General features: G+C 37.9%; 1 protein-coding gene across 1 annotated transcript; it reads left to right on the forward strand.

Moving 5' to 3' along the window:
* Positions 1 to 2,403: 2,403 nt before the first annotated feature.
* si:ch211-152p11.4 (regulator of G-protein signaling 2) lies at positions 2,404 to 12,350 on the forward strand. The gene is made up of 6 exons (XM_055021869.1): positions 2,404 to 2,745; positions 4,764 to 5,296; positions 8,095 to 8,144; positions 8,301 to 8,434; positions 11,490 to 11,656; positions 11,869 to 12,350. Exons 2-6 carry the CDS (start codon positions 4,808 to 4,810, stop codon positions 12,037 to 12,039), a joined length of 1,011 nt encoding a protein of 336 aa, XP_054877844.1. The 5' UTR covers positions 2,404 to 2,745; positions 4,764 to 4,807; the 3' UTR covers positions 12,040 to 12,350.

The raw sequence follows: 12,350 nt of genomic DNA on the forward strand, positions 1-12,350 counted from the left end.
ACATTTTGACTAGTCAAAATTCCTTTCAAGATATCTCAAATTACGTCACTGGATCTGTAATTTGACGAGACACGTATCCGGAATTACGATTGAAGGTATCTTGAATTATCAGTCAAAATTAAAATATTTTTAAATTTTTTTTATTAATTAACAATCATACAAAATCACGTGGCATACACATACATGGAGAAGTCAAATTTTACCGGCTTAAGGCACACATATAACTAAAAGATAATAAAATAAAGAAAAGAAAAAGTTAGATAAAATTTGTCAGACATCAAACAGGGATTACAGAACAAAAACAAAAAACAGAAAAAGACGGACTCAAATAAAGTCAGGTAGTTATGAGCGTCCAAAAGTTTAATTCCCTGCTTGTTTTTGATCAATTTTGTGGTTCTGAAGTGGTTCTCCATCAGAAGGTTTTTAAAGGCTGGAAAGTCCAGTTTTTTATTTCCCCATTTACAGAGTGGATGAAGAATTTGGCGAGGATCAGCAGATTGTTCAGAACCAGGTCGGTTTTTGTGTCTTTGTGGGTGGTTCCAAATATTACCTCCTCTGTTTTTAAGGGATGATGAAGGAAAAGTTTTGTTGAGATCCAGTCCTGAAAGTTTCTCCAAAATGATTCAGTTTGCACACAATAGAAAAAGATGATCTGTTGTTTCAATGTCAGTGTTACAAAAGGTACAAATGTTAATGTCGAAGTTGAATCTTGGTCTTAAAAGTTCCCTGGATGGAAAAATGTTATTGAGAATTTAAAAATGAACTTCTTTAGCTTTAGGGCTCAGAGGATATTTAAGGTAAGCAGTTCTCCACATATTAACCTCAAAATCAGAAGATAAATTTAAAATGGAGTTTTTATTTGGTCGGACAGGAAATATAATATTAGTTAGATGCTGACGCATCCGTTTGTTAGAATGACTTTTGTCCAAGAGGTTAAATCCAAACAGTTGAAGAGCTGGAAACTGAAGGTCAGCTGATTAATGTTTATATCTGACTGCAGAGGGGAAGGAGTTTAATACCATATGAAACTGAGTGCATGAGCAAACCAAGTTATACAATAAGCAAAATTCGTCATAAGACAACCAATCTCCACTGTCATTAAGAAAATGTCTTATGGACCAAATACGATCTAAATACAGAGACTTATTTCTGTGTGACACATATCTATTGTTCCAGATGGGAGTTTGGTGAGGAGTAAAGCTGTTCATATTCAAAACCTGCTTGTGAAAAGCAGATAACTTAACAGCAAGTCTGTTGACATCAAAGTCACATCTAAGAACAAAATCCATGCATTCAATTTTTTTAAACAAACCTCTGGGGAGACAAAACCATATCCTATTTCCATTCATTAAAAAAGATTTCAACCAATTTACTTTTAAGACAGCGTTTAAACATTCAAAGTCAATAGCTTGTAAACCACCATCTTTAAAATCTTTAACCATATTTGCTTTCTTTAAGTAGTGGACTTGATTTTTTCAGATGAAATTAAAGTTCAACTGATTTATAGCTTTATTTGTTAGGTATGGCCATAGAATAAGCTGGGTATATGCACGGGGACAGCGACTCCATTTTGGTTAGATAGGTTCAAAATGACAATTTTAGATATCTGAATTAAGAATGACATGGAAGCCCCTTTGTGCTGTCCAAACAGTTGCCTGCAGAATTTTATGTTTCCTGCACAAAATTGTCCATAAATGCCACAAATTAGAAAGACCTCGGCAATGTTGAGAACGCAAAACTTTATGAACTATAAGACTGCTAAAAAATTGAATTGAAGTCTCCATACAAATCAATGGTAAATCTGACGTCATTTCGACTAGTCAGAATGTAATTAGAGATATCTTAAATTGCTAAAACGTCTAGTCATAAACAATTTGAGATATCTGGAACGTAAAACCGAATTTATGTTAAAAAGGCTTGCCATAGCGGGCCTTCACCTTCGAGAGTATTTTTTTCTAATAAACTTTATTCAAAACTTCTTGAGATAACAGTGACATCGGCCAAGCGAAACAGAACAGTACAGTAAACATGCTGCATAAAGAGAAAATGAAATGTACTTAAGTGCATCTGACAAGTTAACACAAAAACATTTTACAAAGACCAGAATAATATCTTACATGGACTTCAAGGAGTAGTACCGTTTCTGCAGTCAACAAGTAACTGATTAATTATTTTAACACGTATTATTAAACCTCCGTTAGTTATGGGGCTTGTTAGAACCCACAGAGTCTCTATGAAAAAACAAGTCACAGTTATTTCGATTTGTTCATCGCAGGTATTCATTATCTCCAATCTGAGGGGCCTCTGAATGTAAAGGTGTTCAAACAGCTGATGTAACAGCGCCCCCACGTGTTGAAGACAGAGTGACCCCCTCTTAAACGTCAAACCACTTTCCTCTCTGCCCAGATGACGTCAGCAGAAGTCTAAATTGTTTCTGAGTGCGTTTCTGTCAGCATGGCCAGTTACTAATACTTGCATACACTTGATCTAACAGTACATTTTAGTGGAGTGTGAATGGGGACAAGTTGAGACAGAGGTGAAGGTGTGGCGGCAGCAGGAGGAGGAGCATTTAGTGTCACAAGGAACATTTGGAGAACCTGCTGTCCTGCAGTCGGTGAGGAGAGGAAAAGCTTTCTGAAGGAAGAGGAGGCAGCAGCAGGGCTTCATTACTTCTTGGAGATTTTCAAACCACGTCCTGTAACCTACTCGCCGTAAAGAAAGTTTACTAATCTGCTACACAAGAAGGTAAATCAACTCTGCGGTTCGTCAATGATTGTGATGCGTGAACCCAAAAGAGGAAGATACGGTTCCAGTCCCAAGTGCTGTTTTTTTCCAGAGACTCTAATTAAATTCAATCTTTGTTTCAGAAAGTGGCTTGGAAAAGATCAGACTGTCAGTGTTGCTGTCAGTGTTGCTGTCAGTGTTGCTCTCAGTGTTGCTGTCAGTGTTGCTCTCAGTGTTGCTCTCAGTGTTGCTGTCAGTGTTGCTGTCAGTGTTGCTCTCAGTGTTGCTGTCAGTGTTGCTGTCAGTGTTGCTCTCAGTGTTGCTGTCAGTGTTGCTCTCAGTGTTGCTGTCAGTGTTGCTGTCAGTGTTGCTCTCAGTGTTGCTGTCAGTTGCTCTCAGTGTTGCTCTCAGTGTTGCTCTCAGTTGCTGTCAGTGTTGCTCTCAGTGTTGATCTCAGTGTTGCTCTCAGTGTTGCTGTCAGTGTTGCTCTCAGTGTTGCTCTCAGTGTTTGCTGTCAGTGTTGCTCTCAGTGTTGCTGTCAGTGTTGCTGTCAGTGTTGCTCTCAGTGTTGCTGTCAGTGTTGCTGTCAGTGTTGCTCTCAGTGTTGCTCTCAGTGTTGCTGTCAGTGTTGCTGTCAGTGTTGCTCTCAGTGTTGCTGTCAGTGTTGCTGTCAGTGTTGCTCTCAGTGTTGCTGTCAGTGTTGCTGTCAGTGTTGCTCTCAGTGTTGCTGTCAGTGTTGCTCTCAGTGTTGCTGTCAGTGTTGCTGTCAGTGTTGCTCTCAGTTTGCTGTCAGTGTTGCTGTCAGTGTTGCTGTCAGTGTTGCTGTCAGTGTTGCTCTCAGTGTTGCTGTCAGTGTTGCTGTCAGTGTTGCTCTCAGTGTTGCTCTCAGTGTTGCTGTCAGTGTTGCTCTCAGTGTTGCTCTCAGTGTTGCTGTCAGTGTTGCTGTCAGTGTTGCTCTCAGTGTTGCTGTCAGTGTTGCTCTCAGTGTTGCTCTCAGTTGCTGTCAGTGTTGCTGCAGTGTTGCTCTCAGTGTTGCTCTCAGTGTTGCTCTCAGTGTTGCTCTCAGTGTTGCTCTCAGTGTTGCTCTCAGTGTTGCTCTCAGTGTTGCTCTCAGTGTTGCTCTCAGTGTTGCTCTCAGTGTTGCTCTCAGTGTTGCTCTCAGTGTTGCTGTCAGTGTTGCTGTCAGTGTTGCTGTCAGTGCATCATTGATAAATTATATGAAGAAAGAAGTTTAGTTGGTTGCAACTCGAGTGCTGATGACTGAAAAAGCCTTTCACAGTAAGACTGGGTTTAAGGTTTGATAAAGTCAGGAGAGATGACAGACAGATTCCTGGGTTAAGTCATGAAGTTAATTTTCAGTGTTAAACTTTATTGGAGTCTTCCTCTAAAAGAGGAAGACTCCAAATTTTAAGTCTCATCTATAAAGTAAACAGTGTCTGCCTCCCAGACCAGGGAGTAACTAAGTAACTAAAAAAGCAACTAAGTTAATATTTAGTATAACATGATCATTTCTTTCAGCAGTATTTCAAGAAGTACCACAGAGAAACAGTGTGCAGAAATACTCTGAATGTTAGAGGGTGCCCTATGTTTTTCACAATTTTGTATTTCTCTAAGATACAGAATTTTGGAACTTTATTATCTTTAAGGGATAATCAAAATTTGCCTAATTTAAAAGCATGAAATATTTTCTTGTACGTAGAGTGAATCTGTGTGATTATGAATTTCACTTTTCAAAATGTGGTGCTAAAAATATTGATTTCTTTGACAATATTTTATTTTTATATACTCGTAGTTCTAAAGGATTTATGAAAATTATCTTTGCACTATTGATTTTTCACCCCTTAAAGCTCAGTCATTTGTTTTTCACTGTGACTATATTATGCTGTATATTCATGACCATGATGAAAGGGTTAGGGTTTGGGCTTAAGAACCAATTTAAATGAACAAATGATATGTTTTGTCAACTTTTCAGCAATATCATAAGGTGTCTCACCTTATGTTTCATGGTTTTCAATAATGTCTTTTGCTTTTTTTTGCAGCACTTCTGCCTGACAGTTTTAGGTTTTCAGTCATAAAGAGAAACATGCGCAGATTCAACTCTGAAGGATCCCTTCTGGATCTTGATACCTTCCAACAGTCACAGAAGAAGCCCGAATATGGAAGCAAGAGGATGTCAGTCACAGGCAGACCTCATTTGAAAAATGATGAACACGACGTAGGGTCAGCTGGCTTGATTCCCAGCATTCAGGAGCCGATGCAGACACCCAGCGAGGTTAGGAGGAAGGATCTGATCAGAGAGCAGAGCGTCAGTGTGGAGAACCTGCGTGAGTTCGGGAAGCAAGAGATGGACCACCTCAAAGTGTGTGCGATCAATGAAAGCTGCAGGGCTTACAGTGACAGTCAGCTGGCTCCAATGGCTGAGGACGTCATGGACGGTGGGGAAAGAGAAGGCCAACATGAATCGTCTCTGTCAGTCTTCTCCAACCAATTCTCCTCAAAGTCCCAGGAAAAACACCATCACAGGGCCAGACTGTCAGCTGCTAAGCTACACCTCAAGAGTCTCTTTGATAAGGTAGGACGGTTACTACATTTCCACTCACTAACATCTCCTATCACTGTGTAAGAGCTAGGCCTGTCGTGATGGACGACAATCTGTCCCAGAAGTTATTGTGATAAAGAATAATCAATATTGTTGAAGTGACCCAATGGTAATGGCATTATAATGCAAGAACACATTCTCAAAGAGCAATGATTACAATTCTAATGAACATTTAACACTGGAAGTGGAAGACATTTAAATATAAAAAAATAAATAAACAAAACAACAAATAAAATGAATTATGAAGTGTCTATAAACAAAGTTGTTCTTCAAGACAAAGGCCCAAGTTCAGACAAAAGGACCAGAATGAAGACTTGTATCATCTAGTTAAAAGAAAGAGAGAGGGGAAAGAGTAACATTAAATCATGGAAGTAGAAATGATTGTTTTCATTTATTATGGGATTAATTTATTGATTATTTATTGTGCCAGGCCTAGTAAGAGCTAGCATTTAATTCTGATACAAACTAGTGGCACTGCCTTCTAGTTTTATGTTTAGGTTTTACTGGAACTCAGTTTTAAAAACTAGCTTCTAACTTTGGCTATAAAAGGCTTTATGCTGATATGAATGTTGATGTATCAGCGTGTGAATGATGGATGTGCTGTGACTTCATAGGGGCCACTGTAGCTCAGTGGGCACCGTTCTAATCAGAAGGTCAGAGGTTCCTTCTGTCACATGTCAAGGCAAATAACTCCAAATTGCTTAGCGATCATATCGGTGTGTAAATGTGTGTGTGTTTGTGAATGCGAATGGGTAGCTCGAGTGTAAAGCACCTTGAGTGGTCAGACTGACTGGAAAAGCACTAAGTTGAGTCCATTAACCCTTCGGACTAGTTAAAGTGCTATACATGTAGCACATGTGCAGGCCATTTACCAAACAGGTAGTAATCAAAATTGTAGTTTCAACCAGGCACACAGAACAATGGAGAGGAAAAACTATTGCAGATGTTTCCTCTAAAAGAAAGGCTCACTAAAGAAAACCACAAACCTCATGAGAGATGGCTAAGTAAATGACTTTCAGCATTAAGATGTAAATGCAGAGAGGAATGTGAAAAATTCAGATAAAATTTTCATAATAAAACTAAAAAAATTATTCTATAAGCCTTTTAACTAGAAACGAATGAAAACTGTTGGACAAAACTGCAACAGCAAAGCCATACAGATTAGGTCAGTGTGTTGGACTCAATGAAATAAAAACCATTTTATGAGCTTTCTGTTCAGTAGAGCAACACTATAATTACTCTATGATAACTAAGCAGACTCAGTTGTTCATTAGTGATGAATTATTTTTAATGGTTTCCTATCTGATCTATTAATCTCATTGTGTTGTGAAGGGATTTGTGTTTCAGTTCTTTGAAAGTCCAACTGCAGTATTTCAGCCTGGTTAAGGTCTGGACTTTCACTGGGATGTGGTAACATTCTGATTATTTTCTTTTGTAGACATTCAGTTCTAGATTTGCTGACATATTTCAGATCATTGGCCAGTTAATGACCCGACTGTGACCTCGTTGTGCTCTTTGTGGGCTGGTTGGCAGGCAGAGACTGAGGGTCTCCTGATGGGAACATGAAGTGGTTTATTGCTTTTGAAGAGTTAATTTATTTATTTATTGTGATAGGCTTTTGTACAGGCCCATCATAATAAATAAATCAATGAATCAGATGATAAATTAAACGAGCTTAATTTCCATTTGCTTGACTTATTATTTTTCTCCTTTTTTCTCTTTCTGCCAAAAACTGGATGACAAAAGTCTTCAATCTTGTGCTTTGGCCTCAGCTAGGCCTTTTCTGAAGGACAGTCTTGAGTCCATAATTCATTTATTTCTGTTGTTTGGTTTATTTTGTGTATTTTATTGTCTTCCAGTTCCACTGTTAAATGTTCATTAGAATTTAAAGTTTATCCATCTTTGAGAAAGTCTTCTTGCATTATTATGCCATTGCTGTAATGGCATTAAAATATAACGCAAAAGCATTATATTGCTTGAAAATGGTCTCAAAACAATATTATTGTTTATGGCAATAACTTCTGGGATAATTTATCATCTAGCAAAAGTTGTTATTGTGACGGGCCTACATAAATCTTTGCACAAATGTTACCAGTGACCATCTGGACTTTCACATTCCCTTAAAAGTGTTACATTAAAATGATATATTGAGTCTCTAAATACCCATATTTGCTACACAATTTAAAATATTCCCTCTTGGATCAGTCAGTATGTCAGCTGTACAATAAGTGCAGATGGACAAATCTGCATACTGACTGAGTCATGAGCTGAATTCATCTTGATCAGCGGACTAGTTTAAAGCGCTGAAGTGAGGAAATGTGTCTGCATACATTCTGCCATTTGCACAATCATCTACTCTGTTCCTACTCTGCTGTTTTTACACATCTGTTTTTGTGAAAACTGTGTTGTAAATAGTTTCTTTTTCAATGTTAAACACACATTAAGTACATTATTGGAAAAGTGATGCGACTCAGTTGCAAGTTAGATGTTTTTATTTCTAATAACTGCACATAATTATTTTTGTTGTCTTGCACAATATATTATTATTACTATTATTGAGTTATATTTTAGATACTTTAAGAACATTTTTATGTGAACCTTTATATCAGTTGTATTTCCCTTTTGTAGAACAGCAAAGGCTATTCAAATATTATTGTCTATTTTTGTTCTGTATGTAAAAACTACACAAACAAATTCACTGTGAAACTTTGTAAAAGTTTCTTTTGGAAGTGACAAAAGATTTTCAAATAATTGTTTGGGTTTTGTTTCAGAGTCCACATTCATCAAACTCAAACTTGTATAATGCAGAAGAGAAAAACAGGTGAGAATCTCACATAATTTTTCTTCTCGCCTGCAGATAATTAACATCTGTAATATGAATGTCACTTTCATTGTGAAACAATTTCTTGTATTGCTATTTGTCTTTTGCTTGATCTATGCTTGCCTGTATGAATCCCTTGCTTACCCCCGATCACAGTGCGTCAGAGAGGAGGTCTCGTATGCATTTCATGCGCCAGTGGAGTCAGGTGGGCCACCACAGCAAGGGGCGGATCAGTCACAACATGCTGAAAAGTTGGGCCGAGTCTTTGAACACTCTGCTGTCCAGTCAAAGTAAGTTCCAAACACAGTACTGACTCTAGCAGGTGACGAGGATTTAGGCAGACTTGCAAAACTAGTTTAATTCTGAAAACCTGTGAAATCTTTTGTTGTTGCTGTTATCTGCTCAAGCTTCCCTTAAGTTAAGAGCTGCATGATAAACAAGAACACACGCTGCAGGAAAAGGCCAAACCAGACAAAGCTGGCCACAGCCAGCTGTTTTACACAGGAATCAGAGGAGCTGTGTGGTTCTAGTCTAGGACTCAGATGCTCTGTTCAGCACAACAGATTCAATTTCAGACAAAGCGACCATCGAATATGATGTGCAGCCTGAAGCTACAAGGATGAATATGCATGCTTGAAGCTTGCGTATTTCCTAAATTTAGGAAATTTCCTAAAATTTAGAACTTTTGGGATCACTAAACTGAGGTTTTAATGTCCATAAAATTTCCAAATTGATACAGAATAATCTAGAAAACTCAATAACTGATACCATTGGATTCTTTCTAATAAATATCAGAAAAATACAAGCTATTACAGTGTTTTCATTGTCTTAATTAGGGCTTATCAGTAGCAGGTGATCCAGCACTCATATGAATTAATGCATCCCTCTCCAAAGTTGCTTCTAGCTCTGACTACTCATCTTCAGGCTGTGTCCACCTCTTTGTTAACATTCATCGGTTTTAAGCTGCTATTTCCTTTTCTGCTGGTGCAGAGATGCACAGGGACCACTGGTGATTTGGCTGCTTCACTCTTGATGGATCAAGCTGCCACTGAATGTTTACCTGGGTCAGTTTGTGCCAGAGAGGGGGCAGCACTGCAGAGTTACTGGAGGGGATGGGTCAGAAGTGTGAGCAAAATTTACAATTGCTTGTGTTTTGTAAACTACACAGATGGTGGACACACCAATGTCACACAGTAACAGCACACATTGGTGAGGATACCTGCCAGTTCAAACTGCCACAGGGTTTAGAATAACCAACCAGACTGTCCTGTAGAAAACAAAGAACTGGTATCACACAACCACTTTCCTTATGTGGAATGAGCTTAGTGAGGGAAGAGATAAAGGAAAGCTTCTGATTGCTGATCTGACCACTTTGTGTTCATCACCATAAGAGCCAGATGTCAGGAACAGGTGACTGAAAATTTTCTTCGTAGCTTGACTAGGGTCAACTTCAGAGAGGGGTCATCAGCCCAGCCCTGGTCTCTTACAGCATCTGGCTTAATGTTCACTAATATTGTGTTTCTTTTAATCTCTGACAGTTTTTGCTAAAAGGTGGATTCTGTCTAACGAGTTGTGGATTAATTAGGCATATACTGAACTCTGATGATTTTTTTCAGAATTCAGTATACCTTTTTCTGTTGTCATGATAAACAACACAAACATGTTGTTTATCATGACAAAGATAATACACAGGCGAGTTTAAAGGTAATTGTTGGAGTTTATGGAACCCCTGGGAGACATGGATGATTTTTTTCCCTTTTGCCTTACCTTAGTCAGTTCTAGCTGACAGTTTTGATTGTGTCTTTTTTGTGTTGGAAGTCTGAATAGTTTAAATGGCTGTTTTCATTTGCAGTTCCATCTCAACCTTACACAAACAGACATAAACATGCAGTGAATAAATCAATTTTCTTCAGTTTTTTGCACCAATAAGTTAAGAATAAATATGTTTTAAATGAGGCTTCTTAAATGTGTGTATATATTTGAATTTTTAAATTGACATTTGTGACAAAATAGTCAAAATAGACCAGCTTAAAAAATAATTTTTAGCATTTTATTCACCTGGACCTTCTGTCTGACCTCTGTGGAAAACCTTCTGATCATTGTGATTTAAGGGGAAAACATCTTGATTTTACTTTGCTGTCATTTATAGTTTTCTTTTATATGGAAAGGAATATTCTATAACTTGATTTTCATGTTTTAGTATTACCCATATGTGTGGAAAAAAATCCATTAAAGCAATATCTGTTGTGCTTAGAAGAAAGCAGGTCAGTGAATCAGAGCAGATTTGACTGAGTTAATGCTTTGAGTTGCAGTTCAATTTTAGGTTGAATCAACCTTGACATATATAAAAAAAATCATTTTGTTCTATCACAAGTATGTAAATAAGTTACTATACTAAAAACTTCAGCCACTTTGGCCAGTATACACCCTGTCCCCTTTTCACATTTTGTTACATTACAGTCACAAACATTTCATTCTTTTTTTGGTTGTCTTTTTCTACATTTTATAAGACAAACACCAAGTCAGCATAGTTGTAGTCTACCTTTCATCTTCCTGCATTATTTCACTCAATTAAAATCTGTCTTCACAGACAGTCTGGGTTTTCTCCAGTTGACTTGGATTGTCTCTAGTATACTTTTCTACTGGAGGTAATCAATCAATCAATCAATCAATCAATCAAATTTTATTTGTATAGCACATTTCAGCAGCAAGGCATTTCAAAATGCTTTACATCATAAACACAAAAACACAAAGTCATGCATCATGGAATCAACAACACATTGTTCCATCATTATATTTTTAATTGATTACGTTTCAAATCAAACTCTAAACAGCTGGTTTTTAGTCGAGATTTAAAGGAAGTCAGGGTTTCAGCTTTTTTACAGTTTTCTGGAAGTTTGTTCCAAATTTTTGGTGCATAGATGCTGAAAGCTGCTTCTCCTCTCTTGGTTCTGGTTCTGGGGATGCAGAGCAGAACCAGAACCAGAACCTGAGAGTCTGGAAGGTTGATACATCAACAGCAGATCTTTAATGTATTGTGGTGCTAAACCGTTCAGTGATTTATAAACTAACAACAGTATTTTAAAATCTATTCTTTGAGCTACAGGGAGCCAGTGGAGGGACTTTAAAACTGCTGTTATGACTCTATCTTCCTGGTTTTAGTGAGAACAGGAGCAGCAGCTTCTGGATCAGTTTTGATTGATTTGTGGGACAGGCCTGTGAAGACACTGTTACAATAATCAATGAGACTAAAGATAAACGCATGAATGAGTTTCTCTAGATCTGGCTGAGACATTAGTCCTTACATGAGCTGAAACCCACTTATGTTTCTTCTGCCACTGCTAGGTGGTGTTTCAGTCTTTGGAGCATTCCTGCGTTCTGAATTCAGCGAGGAGAATCTTCAGTTCTACCTGGCATGTGAACAGTACAGACACTCATCCAACAACTTCAGTCTGCAGAGAAGAGCTAAACACATCTGTGCCACCTATATCCAACCTGGTTCCCCCCGAGAGGTACCACACTGCCTTCACACTGCCTTCACACTGCCTTCACACGAAGCTTCAGCTGTTTAGACAATGTAAAGCTTCTTTATGGCCATAGAGTAGCCATAAAGAAAATATATTAACATGTTTTCTTTTTATTTCTATGTGCTCAGTTGTTCTTCTACAACCATTAAGGAATTTATTAGCAAGAATCATACATTTCTGTGTTTGTTCTCTTGCAGGTAAACCTGGATAATAAAACTCGAGATTTGACTCTCCAGCTGCTGCAGGCTCCTTCTTGCAGCTCTCTGCTCCCAGCACAGAAACGCATCTACTCTTTGCTGGACACAGATTGTTACCCACGTTTCCTGGAGTCAAACATCTACCAATCTCTGCTAAAATATGCTGAATAGAAACCTAACAAACAAGACGTTCTGAGAGGCTCTATGATCTCCACACTAAAGAATCCCTTTTTTGTTTGAGTTTGAGATAGATCAATAAGGAATTATTAGCAAAACCTGGTTTGCCCAACTCTTAAGAAAATGGTAGCAAGTAACTGTGCTCCATTCAATAAGACAGCTAAAGAAGAGCCTCACCTTTATCAAGTCCTCAGATAACTGTACTATACTGAAACTGTCCATGTTGACAAATCACCATCAGAAATTGCTATACTGTACTTTCATTAAAACTGAATGCTCATTCAATAAAACTAAATGTTTTTAAA

This window comes from Poeciliopsis prolifica, unplaced genomic scaffold (assembly GCF_027474105.1).
Source record: "Poeciliopsis prolifica strain line A6 unplaced genomic scaffold, Auburn_PproV2 SCAFFOLD080, whole genome shotgun sequence".
Classification (NCBI taxonomy): domain Eukaryota; kingdom Metazoa; phylum Chordata; class Actinopteri; order Cyprinodontiformes; family Poeciliidae; genus Poeciliopsis; species Poeciliopsis prolifica.

Bases quoted from the DNA above. Each gene is read 5' to 3' on its own strand.
- si:ch211-152p11.4 (XM_055021869.1), top strand. From the start codon at position 4,808: ATGCGCAGATTCAACTCTGAAGGATCCCTTCTGGATCTTGATACCTTC. The intron at 8,145-8,300 runs GTGAGAATCTCA...CCCCGATCACAG, and splicing joins AATGCAGAAGAGAAAAACAG to TGCGTCAGAGAGGAGGTCTC. The intron at 11,657-11,868 runs GTACCACACTGC...GTTCTCTTGCAG, and splicing joins AACCTGGTTCCCCCCGAGAG to GTAAACCTGGATAATAAAAC.